Source organism: Pituophis catenifer, unplaced genomic scaffold (assembly GCF_029215685.1).
Source record: "Pituophis catenifer annectens isolate HBS135680 unplaced genomic scaffold, rPitCat1.0.hap2 SCAF_2, whole genome shotgun sequence".
NCBI lineage: Eukaryota > Metazoa > Chordata > Lepidosauria > Squamata > Colubridae > Pituophis > Pituophis catenifer.
The window spans coordinates 134,863,443-134,877,971 of record NW_027256882.1 but is presented as its reverse complement, the minus strand read 5'-3'; the positions used below and the strand labels follow the sequence as shown (position 1 = coordinate 134,877,971).

The 14,529-nt window shown below is 39.4% G+C and overlaps 1 protein-coding gene across 1 annotated transcript in view; it reads right to left on the bottom strand.

Annotated features, from left to right (window-relative positions):
• SPATA20 (spermatogenesis associated 20) overlaps nucleotides 1-10,086 on the bottom strand; it is a 44,377-nt gene extending 34,291 nt beyond the window's left edge. The window contains exons 1-5 of the mRNA XM_070937591.1: nucleotides 9,915-10,086; nucleotides 4,290-4,427; nucleotides 1,900-1,964; nucleotides 857-1,011; nucleotides 625-768 (exon numbers count right to left, since the gene is read on the bottom strand). Of these exons, the coding sequence (XP_070793692.1) occupies nucleotides 625-768; nucleotides 857-1,011; nucleotides 1,900-1,964; nucleotides 4,290-4,427; nucleotides 9,915-10,009 (597 nt within the window). The 5' untranslated portion in view covers nucleotides 10,010-10,086. The remainder of the gene's footprint in view (nucleotides 1-624; nucleotides 769-856; nucleotides 1,012-1,899; nucleotides 1,965-4,289; nucleotides 4,428-9,914) is intronic.
• Nucleotides 10,087-14,529: the final 4,443 nt, after the last annotated feature.

The window sequence follows — 14,529 nt, the reverse complement described above, 5'->3', positions numbered from 1 at the left end:
ACATCATAGATGCTCTTTCTCGCATATCAATTTAAAAATGAGATAGCAATGCATTAGGGGCAATCCAACTGGGTTTTTACATATACTGTATATGTTTTGTTCTCATGTAAATTGAACCATTATAGTTATATGTCATAATTTATGGGTTAGAACATTGTACGAACTCTACCTATAAATACTTCAATAAATACAGGATAAACAAGCTAATGTATGAGCTGAGTTAATGAGATGCTCTAAGTTGCTGCATCATGACCACATAGGAAAAAATTCATTACATGAATTTTTAATCCACAAAAATGTTTGATTGCTGACAGTTTTTTTAATGTATTACCTGTCTTCAGAGACATGCAACATTGTGTACAATATTTAAAATATGTGTTTTTAACCAAAACTGATTTCTATCCATGGAATATTTCCATTAGAAAATTCTATCTATAACTCAGTTTCTCTTTCCTTAAATCCTGCTGTCCCTGGGCTTAAGCTAAAATTTCTCATTCATTACATTTTCTCTTATAAACCCTTCAAGTAAACGCTCAAAATTGGCACTATTATGTGGCTTAATCTCTCATGTGTTATTCCAACAACTCGTTCATTTATTACAATTGTGGATACTGAATCCCATACCTGCTCTAGGATGCGAAGCAGAACAGTCCGAAAGCCAACCTGATAAATTCCATCCTCAGGTGGGAAATAAGTTCCACCTACAAATGGTCTGAGATCAGGAGTCAACCACACACTCATTGGCCAACCACCTCCGCTGCTGGTTGCCTTCAGTGAAACAGAATGAGATGGATCAGATTCCCTTCACATATGTTCTGGAAATAACCAAGTTTTCTCTTAAGTTTCAACTCCCCACCTGCACAAAGGTCATGTAAACTTTATCAACATCTGGACGCTCTTCACGATCCACCTTGATGCACACAAAATTCTCATTCAAAATCCGACCAATTTCTTCATTCTGAAAGGATTCTTGTTCCATAACATGACACCAGTGGCAAGTTGAATAGCCAACTGAAAAAGTATCAATTAAAGAAAGATTAATTGATGAAAGATGAAAAAATTGATTAACCATAGTTTCCAAAGTGTTGGTTTTAAGTCCACGGGAAGGGGACATAATGGGAGTTTAAGAAGAGATCCACCACAATCTCTCTCAGCACATTTAAAGGGCTGAGTAAAACTAGAACAAGAATTGTAGATCAAACAAGAATTGCTGACCATAAGCAATGTTAGTGATTCTAATCCTAGATAGGTTTTCAAAAAATGAAAAAATACTACTCCTAAGAAATAATAATACTAGCATAATAATAAAAGGTTGCTGAATAAATGTGATTTGGATGTTTAAGAAAAAACTGTGATAGTAAAGATTTGAAAAAAGATTGTAAAAATTGTAGAACCAGGAAAAGCAAAAACAGCAACTTGGAAATATCATTAATGATAATGCTGAATGTTTCCTTGTTTGCTACATGTAGCCTCAATTAAATATTATCATCTTGTGGGATTGACGAAACATGCCTTCTCTGTCACCATCGCTGCCCTCCAAACAGCATCTCCCCTCCCAGAGATACAGGTGGTGCCCATTCTCCTGCAGTTCCAGAAAAAACTTGCTCCCAGGCCCAGAGTTCATGTACTGGTATTAGAGGAGGCCCTGCTCATTATAGAAGCAAACTGTATATCAAGAAATACAATTTTTAGAACAAGAAAAGAAGGATGGGTTTCGCATTTTCCCTCAGAAAAAAAAATAAGATTTAAAAAAAATATTGAGCAGTTGAAGATCTGCTTTGAACAACATTTATTCCTTTATTCACAAGTTTATCCTCTTGGATTTCAAACTGCTCTCAAAGGTATAGTATTGTTTTTAACTGTAAATTCACAGACACATATCATACATTCATTTTTTACCTGACAGAAATATTAACTTGTCCTCTCGCTTTGCCTTATCAAAGGCTTCCTGGCCCCATGGATACCTGAGGAAAATTGAGGAAAGAAAGAAGCTGGATTTTTTATAGTGTTTCCTTTGTAATATACCTATACCTAAATGTAGGTAAGTGACTACTGTCTTTTCTAACTACTTGAAAAGCATCTTGATATAAGACAGCATTCCCTGTCAAGCAGAAGAAACCATGTACATTCTAAAAAGTGCTGCCTGAATTATTTGCACAGGAAATAACAACTTGGTAAGATCTGGAACTATGCCAAAGTTACTCTCCTGGCTGGTCTCCTGTCTGAAAGGGAGTAGGAGCAGAGCAATTTAGCATAGGTTAGGTGTCAAGTGTATACTTAATTAGAATTTGAGTTCATTGCTGCTGTTGATTTTAAGTATTCATGAAACAATTTTAATTAAAAGTAGCTTGCTGTGTAGTGAACATTCAGTGTGTTCTGGCCAGTCAGGTGTTGGACTGGGATTGGGCAGACCCATACTCAGATCCATCTTCATGAAAATTCACAGAATGATTTCAAGCCAGACACTCTCTTCACGTAACCTAACTTGTACAGTGGCTGTTGTGACAATAAAATTAAAACGAGACCTGAATGTTAGCTATCCTAAACTGTTGAAAGAAAAGTAGACTATATATCTAATTAATACACAGTGGGAAACATCCTATTGTTCTATGAGCATTCTTGGAAGATAGGTTCAGAGAATTAGATTTCAAGATTCTAATCTCATATTAAAAATTAGCTATTTAAAAAATGTTTTATATCCACTCCATTTCAGCTACTTTATCATTGAGCAAAACAGTCACTAAGTGAAGCACACGATTCACATCATTCAAGAGATGTTGCAAAGATCATTGGTTGCTGCTGTCTCATTTAGATAAAATTCTCTTGTGCAGAAATGCCTTTGTTACTTTCATTCTGCCATGTTACTTTCAAACACATAAATTTGGTTGTAAGTATATGCATGGATCAGAAAATGAATTGTGTACTACCATTTATTACTATCTTACTTGCATAAAAGATTGCTAACCGAGATAATCCCAAAGCAAGGAGGCATTGTATTAAAGAAACCAATTACTATATGATTGTATCAGCAATACAGTATAATATACAAGTAAATTTATTCTATAAAGAAAGGGAAAAACATCAAAACCTTGGACAGTAATATCAGAAGCAGAACAATTTCAAAAACTTTGACAATTAAAAAGTCTTCTCCTTGCCCTTCTGTCAAAAAAATACATCTTAATTCAAATGTTAACAAAGGACACCTGTTATATATATGATCTTTAGGTTTTAGAGAATAAAAGACATTAAAATCAATCACAGAGATGTCTCAGGTTTTCAGTCTGGTTAAACGTATTAGATTTCACCACAAGACACAGATCAAGCCAGTCATTCACAGTCCATTTTTTCTAGTAAGATTGATGCAAAACAGTCACAATGTGACTGTTTTTTAAGTTTTTAAAAAATTTAAGACTAACTGTAATCCAGTACAGTATAAAACAATTAAAATGAAATAAAAATAATTATGCTTCTAAAACAACTGTGTGAATAAGATGTTTTAAGATTCTTTTTTAAGATTCTGGTAAATTTCTTTACCAGAATACATTTCAAATTCAGAGCTGAAAAGGAAAAGAAGTGCATTGGCCCTTCCACAAAGGTGTTGCAAGTTTTCCTGGGCTCATAGAGTACCTACACAATCTTGAAAAAGACATATGAATTAAGAAGGTGCTGACACCTCCTCACACCCAGCACTTTGTCAGCTCTTAGCTCATTATCCAAGGGAGATCTCAGTCACTGTCCCTAATCACCATCTGTCCAACCTTTAGGAACTTTGAGTCCTAGCACTTAATAGTAGAGCTAAGGCAGTCTCATATAACCTCTTAATATGCGGAACAGAATAAAATAAAAATAGACAAGGAGAAGGAGGAAGAGGAAATCCAGATCTCAATGATAGCGAAGAATGGAAATAAAAGAGAGAGGCAAAGGTAACAAGGAAGAAATAAACAGACATGATTATATAAATCTTAGATTTATCTCCTTTGCAGATGAGATAGAAGAGCTCAGAAACAAGCTACAAACAGGAAATCAAGCTACAAACAGGAAATCAGAAACAAAGGAGGATCTGGATTAGGATCTGGATTTGAGTGTTGAGAGAGTGTCATGTAGAGACTGAGCTGCAGAAGGAAAAATATTTTGATGAGAATGGAAAATCTGGAGGCTGCTGGAAATATTAAAGGAAAATGGTAGATTCTTAAGAAGAGCATCGGTGAAATCCCCAAATAATAAAACCCATCTATTTCACTTCACTTCTGTGCCTAGTAAGAGAGAGACAAAAAAAAAAAAATCCTTACCAGTCAACAGGGTTATGGGCATGTTGAAGGAGGTAAGGAGATTTCTCATGGATGAGCTGGTTAGTATAGAGACTGTTGCTGGTCTGGCTGCCTTTCCCCCCTGTGGCCATGTTCGAGGTCGTCCTCAGAAAGATCGTCCTGAAACAAGAAATGCCAAACACAGACAGAAGGCAATTTGGTCAGTTTCTTTCCCAAGCAACTAGATGTGGATTGGATTCCAGGTTGGGTTTCTAGGACAATGTACAGCATAAACTTCCTCAATGGGCATTTTATCAGACTGAAAACTGCATTGCCAGGAAACAGACCCATCTGAATTCACAAACAAACAAATTGGCATTTTGTCCAACTCAAAATTGCAGAGCTAACAAACAGACCTGTCTGAATCAATCAATTAATAAGCAGGCAAGCAAGGAAACTCAAATCACAGAGGAACCTAGGAGGCCAACTGCTAGACTTTAGGCTCAGTAGGCATGTGGATTTCAGTCAAACAGGCTTCCTTCCAAGATAATTCTTTGCATAGGCTCCAGGGAATAAATTTTGATTTTACACACATTAAGCATAACAGAAGGAAGTTATTTTTTTTGCCCAAAGTTTCAACACATCATTCAAAATGTAGACAAATTCCTAAGTTATCTGTCTGTCTCTCTCTCTCTTTATTGTTGTTGTTGTTATTTAAGATTTAATCTTCAATTTGATTCACAGTCTGGGTAAAAACTTAACAGTTCAAGTCCTAACCAAGAACCTAAGAGCTGTTTAAGGTAACTTAAAGGTAAATTATTACGGTAAATTATTGTTGTTGTTATTGTTGGCTGCACAGTCAGATAAATCTTTACATTGGATTTAGCATTTTTATCCACTACTGAGTCCTTTCCAAGGACCTGGGACAGACAAATGTTCTTGTCTGATGTGTTAAAGATATTGTCACAGAATGAATGCTGTTCCAATTATTATTATATCATCTCCATACTAAGATTGATTATCAACTGTCTTCTTAATTTCAGACTATTACTGGAGGGAGTGGCTTTTACCCTTCATTTGGTTGTTTCTTTCTGAGGCCATGGTAAAGTTTATTATCCATTACCACATATCAGCTAGGAAGGAGGGCCTACAGGAAAGGGGGAAAATAATCTACAGAAAAGTTCCCTTCCCAGAACCACCATAAAGGATATAGTATCTCCAAAATTCATATTCATGGTTATGAGGAAGGCAGCAGAAGCGGCCTTCAGCTCCATAACTACTACCTTCAGTTACCTCAGGCCTCTTCAGACCATCTCAACTCTCAGCCAGCATCTGAGTTGAAAGAAAGTGACGATTTGAAACCCAAGCCATGTACAGAGGGCACTGGGAGGATAGAAATCGTCTTCCAGCCCTGCCCCCAGAAATGACACTTTGTCATTTCCTATACCTATAGTTTGTTTAAGAAACTGCCATACTATAAAGCTGAGTGCCAGGCCTTACAATTTGAAAAACGGGTGCTTTATCATTGGCAGCCATTTTATGAAAGTGCTGACGAGAGGTTCTCAAAATTACCAATGTGCCCATTTGTCTCAAGCCTTTCCCTTGTTCTACAGTAACCTCATAATTCCTAAACTTTCTACTCTTTATTCCTGTTGTGCCCATTTGTCTCAAGCCTTTCCCTTGCTCTATAGTAACCTCATAATTCCTAAACTTTCTACTCTTTTTATTCCTGTTGTTTGCTTTATAAATAACATTCTCTACTCTATGCCTGGTATACTAACAGCGTCCTTGCTCTCATAAACTTCTCTGGAATATCTGTAATCTGCACTTGTTATGTAGGGTTGCTGATCATTCCTCAAGGATTTAAAACTTTCTAAATGCTATAAAGATTCAAAGTAAGAAGAAACCTTGACAATTTTTAAAACAAACTTAGTGACCTGCCAAGGCATAGACCATATTCCTGTTAGGGCACAGAAAACAATAATGCATAGTACCTCTGATGCACGAAATCCATCATTCTTAGCTCAAATATTTGGTAGAAACTGCACATATTTGGTGAAAATGCATATAAAATTTCAAGCACTTGAGAACATTAGGTAAAAATCCTCTCTATATTATGGGAAGTTATGCAAAAGAAAGAAATGAACATCTTAAATGTGGACAATATCAGTATAATAGAAGCAGCTGCTTGAGGTTGTACAATTACAACCCTTAGTAACCTAAACCGATGACACATATAGTGCACAGAAATGCCACCCACATGTATGTGCATCCCAACCTCTGATGTAAGTAGGGAAACCTTGTCGTGTGTGACATGTCATCATTTGCAGTAGTTTAGCTCCCTGAGAGCCAGTTTGGTCTAGTCGTTAAGGCATTAGGCTAGAAATCAGGAGACTAATCCCATCTTAGCCATGAAAGCCGGATGGATGACTTTGGGCCAGTCCTTCTCTCAGCCCAATCCTCCTCAGAGTTGTTGTTGTTGGAAAACAGGAGGAGGGAGGACTATTGTGTGTGTTTGCTTAAGTTATTTTAAAAAGTAATAAAGGTGGAATAAATAAACATTTATCAATAAATAAATGTACACCTCATGAAACTACAAGTGAGGTCTGAGATCAATCAGCACAATAAATAATGTATCCTGACTAGGTGGTTCAGTGGCTAAGACACTGAGCTTGTTGATCAGAAAGGTCAGCAGTTCGGCGATTTGAATCCCTAGTACAGGTCTCCTGCATGAGCAGGGGGTTGGACTAGATGACCTCCAAGGTCCCTTCCAACTCTGTTACTGTTTAATTAAACTCAATGCTAATATCAAGCTTCCTTCCCTTTTGGCGGGGTCCAGAAGTCTTTTACATTCAAATATCTGTTATTCCTAAGCATTCCTTTGAATGCTTAAAAAAGAGCCCTCATTAAATATAGCTAAAGATAAAATGCCTTCGTCTTTTCTAAGATAGTTCAGAACTACCACAGTTCAAAACTGGGATAGAACAGCCTCTCCTGCACCCTCTTCAAAGACCTTTGACTGTTTCTACCATCGTTACTAATCCACATCTGTAATGGAATGTGTGGATGACCTTGGGGATTGAGGAGTAGAGATGCTGTCCAGGGAACAATCAGTCAAGAGAGACAGGAACTCCCAGTGGTTTAACAGTCAGAGAAAGAAACTTAGGATGGACCCACACTAATTGACCAGATGGTTAAAAGTGGCTCAAAAGTGGGAAGTTTGTACCTTCAGACTCCTGCAAGATTCTGTTAATGTAGCCTTACAATAAAGTAGAATTAGTTCTTCTAGTCGTGTTTCTTGTCTCTGTTTACCTGGGAGGGTTGACATATTCAAGCTGAGGATTTTCAAACTGGCACTGACTCCACCCACATTCCAGAATGTAACCTGGATCACTAGCAGTAAGGATTCACTGAAGTAAGCACTGCATTGAACCAAGACCTCTGGAAAATACTCAGATCTTTTTAGATATTGTAAATCAGCTTGTGATTTTCCATATTGGTGGTCTGATAACACTATACTATTTCTACTATTTCTGTTTTTTTCCTCTCTCTCTCTCTCTCACTATATAATAGAATCTGCCTTTTTTTTTCCTGCATAAACATGTGACTAGGAATCTTGGCTGGCTGAGTTCTCCTCTTCTGTCCTATGTTCAGATAAATTATTTATCATGTTTATAGTATATCTGTGAGGCATATTATACAACCTTAGTCCGGAGCCCATAGATTTGAAATAAATATTTCAATTTTCACCACAGATCTCTCAAAATGTCACTGAGATTTTTCTTTAGCAAATTGCAGTCCTCGAACTGTACGTTGTCGTCCAACAGCCTTGAATGCATCACTCCTGTTGGGTAAACACCCTGGAAGTCAAAAGGGGGGGGGTCAACTCACCCCTTGATGTTGTTATTATCGCTAATTTATTTAGCATCCTTGGTCCATCAGGCCCAGGAGCCAAAGATTCTTTTCACTGCAGAAAGCAAGTGCTCTGATGCTCTGGCCTAATGTTAGAAGTAGAAGTTCCAGTCTGCTTCCTAGTGGATCAGAGTGCCAGAGAAAAGGAAATTGGCAGTTCATGCCCTGTAAGACTTTTTCTACAGAATGCACACAGGTCTCTTTGCTCTTCAGGTCCCACTGAATTTATGCATAAGATTATAGGAAACTCTGGCCTAATGTTAGGACTTCAGCCACTGGACCTTATAAGGACTTTGGGGGGTGGGGAAGTGGCTACAAATGCTAGATAAAAGGAGACAGCGGGCAAAGGATGGGAAACAGAAAGGGCCTTTTTAAGCATTCCTCCTTTGCAATTTTAGCAAAGGAAAGAGCTTTGGTTAAGTGTGCATGTGTGCATGCATTGTATGTGAGGCCTTTGACTTCATGAATCCCTCAGAGCCAAAGAAAATACTCACTTATCTTTTAGGGTGTTCTTGGATACACAATGTTGTACACAAATATACTTTTTAGTTTATAATGTCAGTCTTCCCACTTGACACCTTCTAGATGTGTTTGGCAACAATTCCAATTTTTCTCCAGCCCACATGATTATATTAGTTGAGTATAACTAATATTATGTATACTGGGCTTTAAGTCACTATAACGTATCAGTTATCATTATACACAGCAGTAAGACCTGGGATTCACATGCGCTAAATAAAGATCAGTATATTAAATACTGATTTTTATTTAGAGCATGTATATCCCAGGTTTCTTCTATAATAAGATTTTAAGACATATAGGGTAAAGATTCCCTTTTCAGACCTTACACTGATTCAACCCTTCAATCTTTGTAATGGATGTCTTATTCAACACAAGACTAAATTTACATAGCTTTTTGAGAAAGGGATGGAAAGTTGGCCAAGACTTGGGGAGTAAACACCAATAATGATGTAGCAAAAAGGTAATTATCAACAATGGGAGGAAAAGCAATTTAACTGGTTCTCAAAAATCAACATTGGCCTGAAAAAGCTAGTTTGTATCAGGGCCACAGAACGGGCAGGTGGAGAACCAAAGGTTACTTCCCAGTCTGCTTCCAACTGGATCAGCGTCCCAAAAAAAAAAGAAAGTTGGCAGTTCGTGTCCTATAAGACTTTTCCTGCAGAACGCACACGGGATTTTGGTTTTGGTTTTGTTTTTGTTTTGCTCTTCACGTCCCACTGAATATATGCACACCATTACGGGAAACCTCATCAGCGAGGTTTCAGAAGTAGGACCTATTAGATATTGCCGCAGACATGCAAACGGCCAAGATCAGTCTTCCAGATCTCCGGGTTGGATCAAAACTAGCCACGCCTTCTCAGAGTCCCCTAAACGGCAACAGAAGAGATGGAATCTCTTCCAGGTCGAGCGAACGTTACGCAGTTCAGAAGAGCTGGCACCGACAGAGAAGTTTTGCCCGTCAAATGAAAGCGGAGTCCAAAATAACACACGGTTTCCTCCGGGGTCGGAGAGAAACCCTTCCCTCCTCCTCCTCCTCCCTCTTTTGCTCCAGATCTGTTTTGGTCCCAGTCCCTCCCCACCCACCACCCGCAAGATCTGCATGTAAACACCGCCAGCACGTGACCTGCCTGGACCAAAAAAAAAAGAGAGCGAGAGCTAAATAACGCAAGAGGCCGAGGAATTGGGGCGGCGAAGGAGAAGCGCTCTTTTGGTTCTGCGGCGCGGCCCCGATACCTGCGCGTCCAAGGGGTCCGCTTCTGCCCGGGCCGGCGGCGGAGCAGCAGGCTACAGCTCGTGCGGCGCCAAAGCGCGACTGGGGCGGAGATCATCGTCTCCGCCGGCGGGAGAAGCTGCTGGGCAACGAAGGGCGTTGCCGAAAAGCACGCCTAGGGGTCGGGGGATAGCGGGGCCTAGTGGGAAGGAAGCACCGGTCCGGGTCTCGTCAGAGCCGGCTGCGCCATAGGAGTCCCTCCCCAGATTTTCCCCGCTGTGCTCCAGCGTCACCGAAGGGGGTGTAACTCTACTTTGACAAGAGAAAGAAGGAGGATCGCTTCGACAGGGGGGGAAAAAAAAAGAAGAGGCTGAGCGAGAGAGGATCGACTCTCCCTGGCGTTATATTGAAGCAGATTGGACGCCTGTTCAAGAGGCTAGTTTGGTTTTAGTGGCTTGAAGCCGCGAGATGGTGAGATCTAGTCCTGCCTTAAGCTGAGAGCCAGCTGGGTAACTTTAGGCCGCTAGTCGGTCTTTTCAGCCCAAGGCAGCAGGCCGTGGCAAACCATTTCCCCCAAAAATTACCAAGCAAACTGCAGAGACTGGTCCAGGGCCAGGCAGTCACCAGGAGTTAAAAACCGAGTTGAAAGCGCGCACAAGCAAGCACATTGGAGAGACATCCTAGTAAATGCACGTGGGCCGAGCCGTTTTTCTAACAGGTTAGTTTGAGAATGTCAAGGCAGGAGCTGCTGGTCTCCCGCAAGAAAGCCGGTCGTTGTGAAATGCAAGGATCCTTTGGGTGTACTCATTCCTCGTATCTTTTTGGAGGCTAGGGCCAACTTGTGTAGATGGCCACGCAATTAGTTTCGGATCAAACTGCAGTCGTCATTCAACTCCCTACCCCGACTTTTCTGGGTGAGACTAGCACTCCGGGTCAGAGAAACGAAATCTCATCCTGCTGCTGAATGAGGCTGTCTTTTTGAAATGATTCAGAGATCCTCTGCAACTCTACAGAGATCCTCTGTACCTACAGTACAGCCCTTCTCTTTCGGTATTGCTAAGAGGCAAAAACTTTAAAGGACACACTGATTTTTCTGATCTTTTACTAGAGATACGGGATGAGAGTAGATAAAACCTGAAACTTGCTGGGGGTGGGTGTTGGACTAGATGACCTATAACAGTCATGACTGTTGACCATCTCGTGCCAAAAGTGGGGGGAGTGCAGGGAGTTGCACGCGTGTGCCCACACCCATAATTTAATGCGCCATGCCCCCCCCACATGCACATGTGACACACACACCCGTGCCCCCCCCCCGCTTTTGGCACACAATGGCATGGTGGACCCGGTAGGCCTGTTTTTTTGCCCTCCCCAGGCTCCAGAGGCTTTCTTGGACCTGGGGAGGGCGAAAACAGCCTCCCCCCCCCGCCCTCTGGAGGCTGGAAACAGCCCTTTTCCCAACTAAATCAGCTGGCCAGTGCACGCATGTGCGCTGGAGCTGAGCACAGATATGGCTCTGTGTGCCACCTGTGGCACACGTGCCATAGGTTCGTCATCACGGACCTGTAAGGTCCCTTCTAACTCAATCTGTTAATAATGGAAAGCTATTACTGAGCTGTGGTGTTTCTCCTGTCCAGATTCAAAATACAGATTTGGTTACATTAATCCATTAGTTTCAAACGTGTAGAGCCAGTCATTGTGACCTTTTCTTAAAACATGGGTATGATGTGTGAGCTCAACCAATATATTTCCTTTCATTCTAGCAGGAAAAACTATTGTTCTTTGACTCAGCAATTATAGAAACAGAAACCACAAGACTCAGTTGCCTGCTGATCTTATCAAGTTCAAGTCCCTAATTGGTTTCTTTAATAAAAACACTTAGGCTTAAACTTCAGGTTAAAATCTAAAAGAAAAGAAGGCATACTCAGAAACAATTTCTAGTGATGTAATCAGTCCACTACATTAAAACCAACATGAGATTCTGATACAATGCTTGAAAATTGATGCAGTTGGAAGGGATTTGTGGCATTTTCAAAGTCCTACATAGCTTGGGATCAGGTTACTTGAAGGATCTTCTTTTCCCTGTCATAGCTATCTGACCTACCAGAGCAGGAAGGCAGGGAATGCTATGAATCCCCTCTTAAGGAGGTCCATCTAACGGAACCAAGAAGGGCCTTATTCGTGATGGCTGCCTCCTTTTGGAACATCATCCCCATGAAGATAAGATTGGCCCCCATTTTGATACTCTTTCTCAAGCCCCTGAAGATCTGATTTTGCCAATGGGTCTAGAGAACCTAGAATGGGATAGAGCTCATCAAATGGCTCATTTGACTGTGGTCGACAGATGGGAGATGGAGAGGTTATTCCTTTTTTATTGTTTTTATATTGGATTTTTATCTTTGTAAACTTCCCTGAGTCAATGTGAGTGAGTTGGTCAGCCATATACATTTTCTTAAATAAATCTCAAATATCCAGTATGCAAGAGAAGATGTAATGAAAAATACTGTAATTCAAAATTTTGCTGTATGCCTTCTTAATTTTTGAACATTGATTTCTTACTTCTACAATTAAAAACAATTTCAGAAAGATAATCATGAAAATAAATTAGTAACTTTTTGATTAAGTGGCATGAATTGCATGATTATTGCTCCTGACTAAACTGTTGAGATGTAGCTTGGGTGAAGTAGAAATCTTTGCTTTCATTTAGAAATATGTTCAGCTGGACTGCACTGGTCTCTCTTGAATGACTAAACTGTAATGGAAAATCAAGATCCTTCCAGATCTTTCTGATGGCCAGCTACACAGTAATGATGGATGTTGAAAGTTGAATTGAAGCAGCTTTTGGTGGTCTGCAAGTTTGCCCTTCCCAATCCATTTTTCATGCACGTTTTGTTTCAGATTTTATAAGCCTTTAATTTCTGTCTGCTTGGAATGAATGATTAGAAATATGGAGAGTCCTGTATTTGGTTAGTACTGCTTCAGATCCAGAATTCTGCCAGTAAAGAGCTTTGAATGCTGAAATGACTGACGTGCATGTCTGCTTCAAAATGCACCATTATATTCAATAACGTATTCTTTGTGCACGTAAGACAGCAGGTTTAAGATACTGAGGCAACTGATTTGTATAGATATAAATTCATTTTATTTAGGCAGCTTTTTACAATTAGTTTTTAATACATTTTTTTTCTCTGTAAGCTAACTAGAATTGTGCTAAAAGCTGGGTTCAAACAGATTTTTTAAAAATGATTCAAAATAATGTTTTTAGTAGAGTGGATGGGAAAGAAAAACACAGTGGCTGGAGAAATGGCTATTAACACTCTGAAAATACTTGACAAAATTTCTTTGCCAGTTCTTAACAGAATGAGCATCTCTTCCTTATGTACAGCAAAACTTTGCTCTTAATTTGTTAACATAGACCAGCCTTGGTGTCTCTCAGATATGACAGACTATACTTTCCAAAGCACATGACCAATTACACTTCAATATGCCTTCAGAGCTCAAGATTTGCACATTGGTATCACCAAAGCATTGTAAGGAAAATTAAATGTCATAGTTCTTCCAGTGACATATCAGTGTCTCTGGAAAGCCCACAAGCAAGGCATGAGAGCAGCAGAATTTTTACCTTTATGGCCATTTGAATTGGTGATGAAATCTCATCTTTTGGCAGCAAATACCATTAGTAACTAGACAGGTTATTCCCTTTTATGAAAGCAAGAATGCTAATAGAACCAACTATTGTATAATATTTGTTAAGTTTCAGAGAATGGACACAGAATACATATAACTTAAGTTTTACCTATTATCATTATAGAAAAACCAATGTGCTTGGAAATCTAGCTGTACAGCTAGGTTGCAGCATCAAAGTAACTTTGGGCTCTGGAATTAAGTAGCATCAGATCTAGTTAGTACTTGGATGGGAGTCTTTTAGGAAATAATAGGACTGTGGGCTTGACTAGGAAGTTGAAAAAAAAAACCCACATTATTAAAACTCAATCGCAAGCTGTTTCCATGTCTTGCCAATTGAGAACCAATGATTTTCAGACCTCATGGGTTATATAAATATGAAACAGGTATCTCCAAGGTGGTAGTCTAGAAAAAGAATGGCCCAAAATCCATTGACTTGAAAAGAAAATCAAGAAAAGGCCTGTAGTTTAAACCTTGGACTGACAGACAGAGTTTGATTGCTGAATTCTGCAGCAGACAGGTCTTTTGTTTATATACTATTTATCTCTGCATTAAAGTGACTTGTGTTATGTCAAGTCTGAAGCTTCCCCTGTTTGCTAGTTGCTGAATATGGGATTGCTTTTCTGGGGAGGAGATGTTTATTGTCATACTCGGTGTGAAAGGAGACAACAGTAAAGCCAACTTCTTAAAGATTGAATTTAAGTTTCCTAATAAATAAATGGAATAAAGAATTTAGAATATGTTTGACAATTGGGCAAAAGACAAGTTAATTATAAGATATTAAGAACTACCAATCCAGCAGAGAGGGAGAGAGATTTTATTTGGCTCTTTGCAAACCACTATTGACTGAAATTGAAATTTCACTGAAAAATAGCACTCATTGAATAACATTTGTGATAAAAACTTTAACAAAGAGCCAATCTGAGAAATATTGTCACAAAGCATTATAAAGAATGA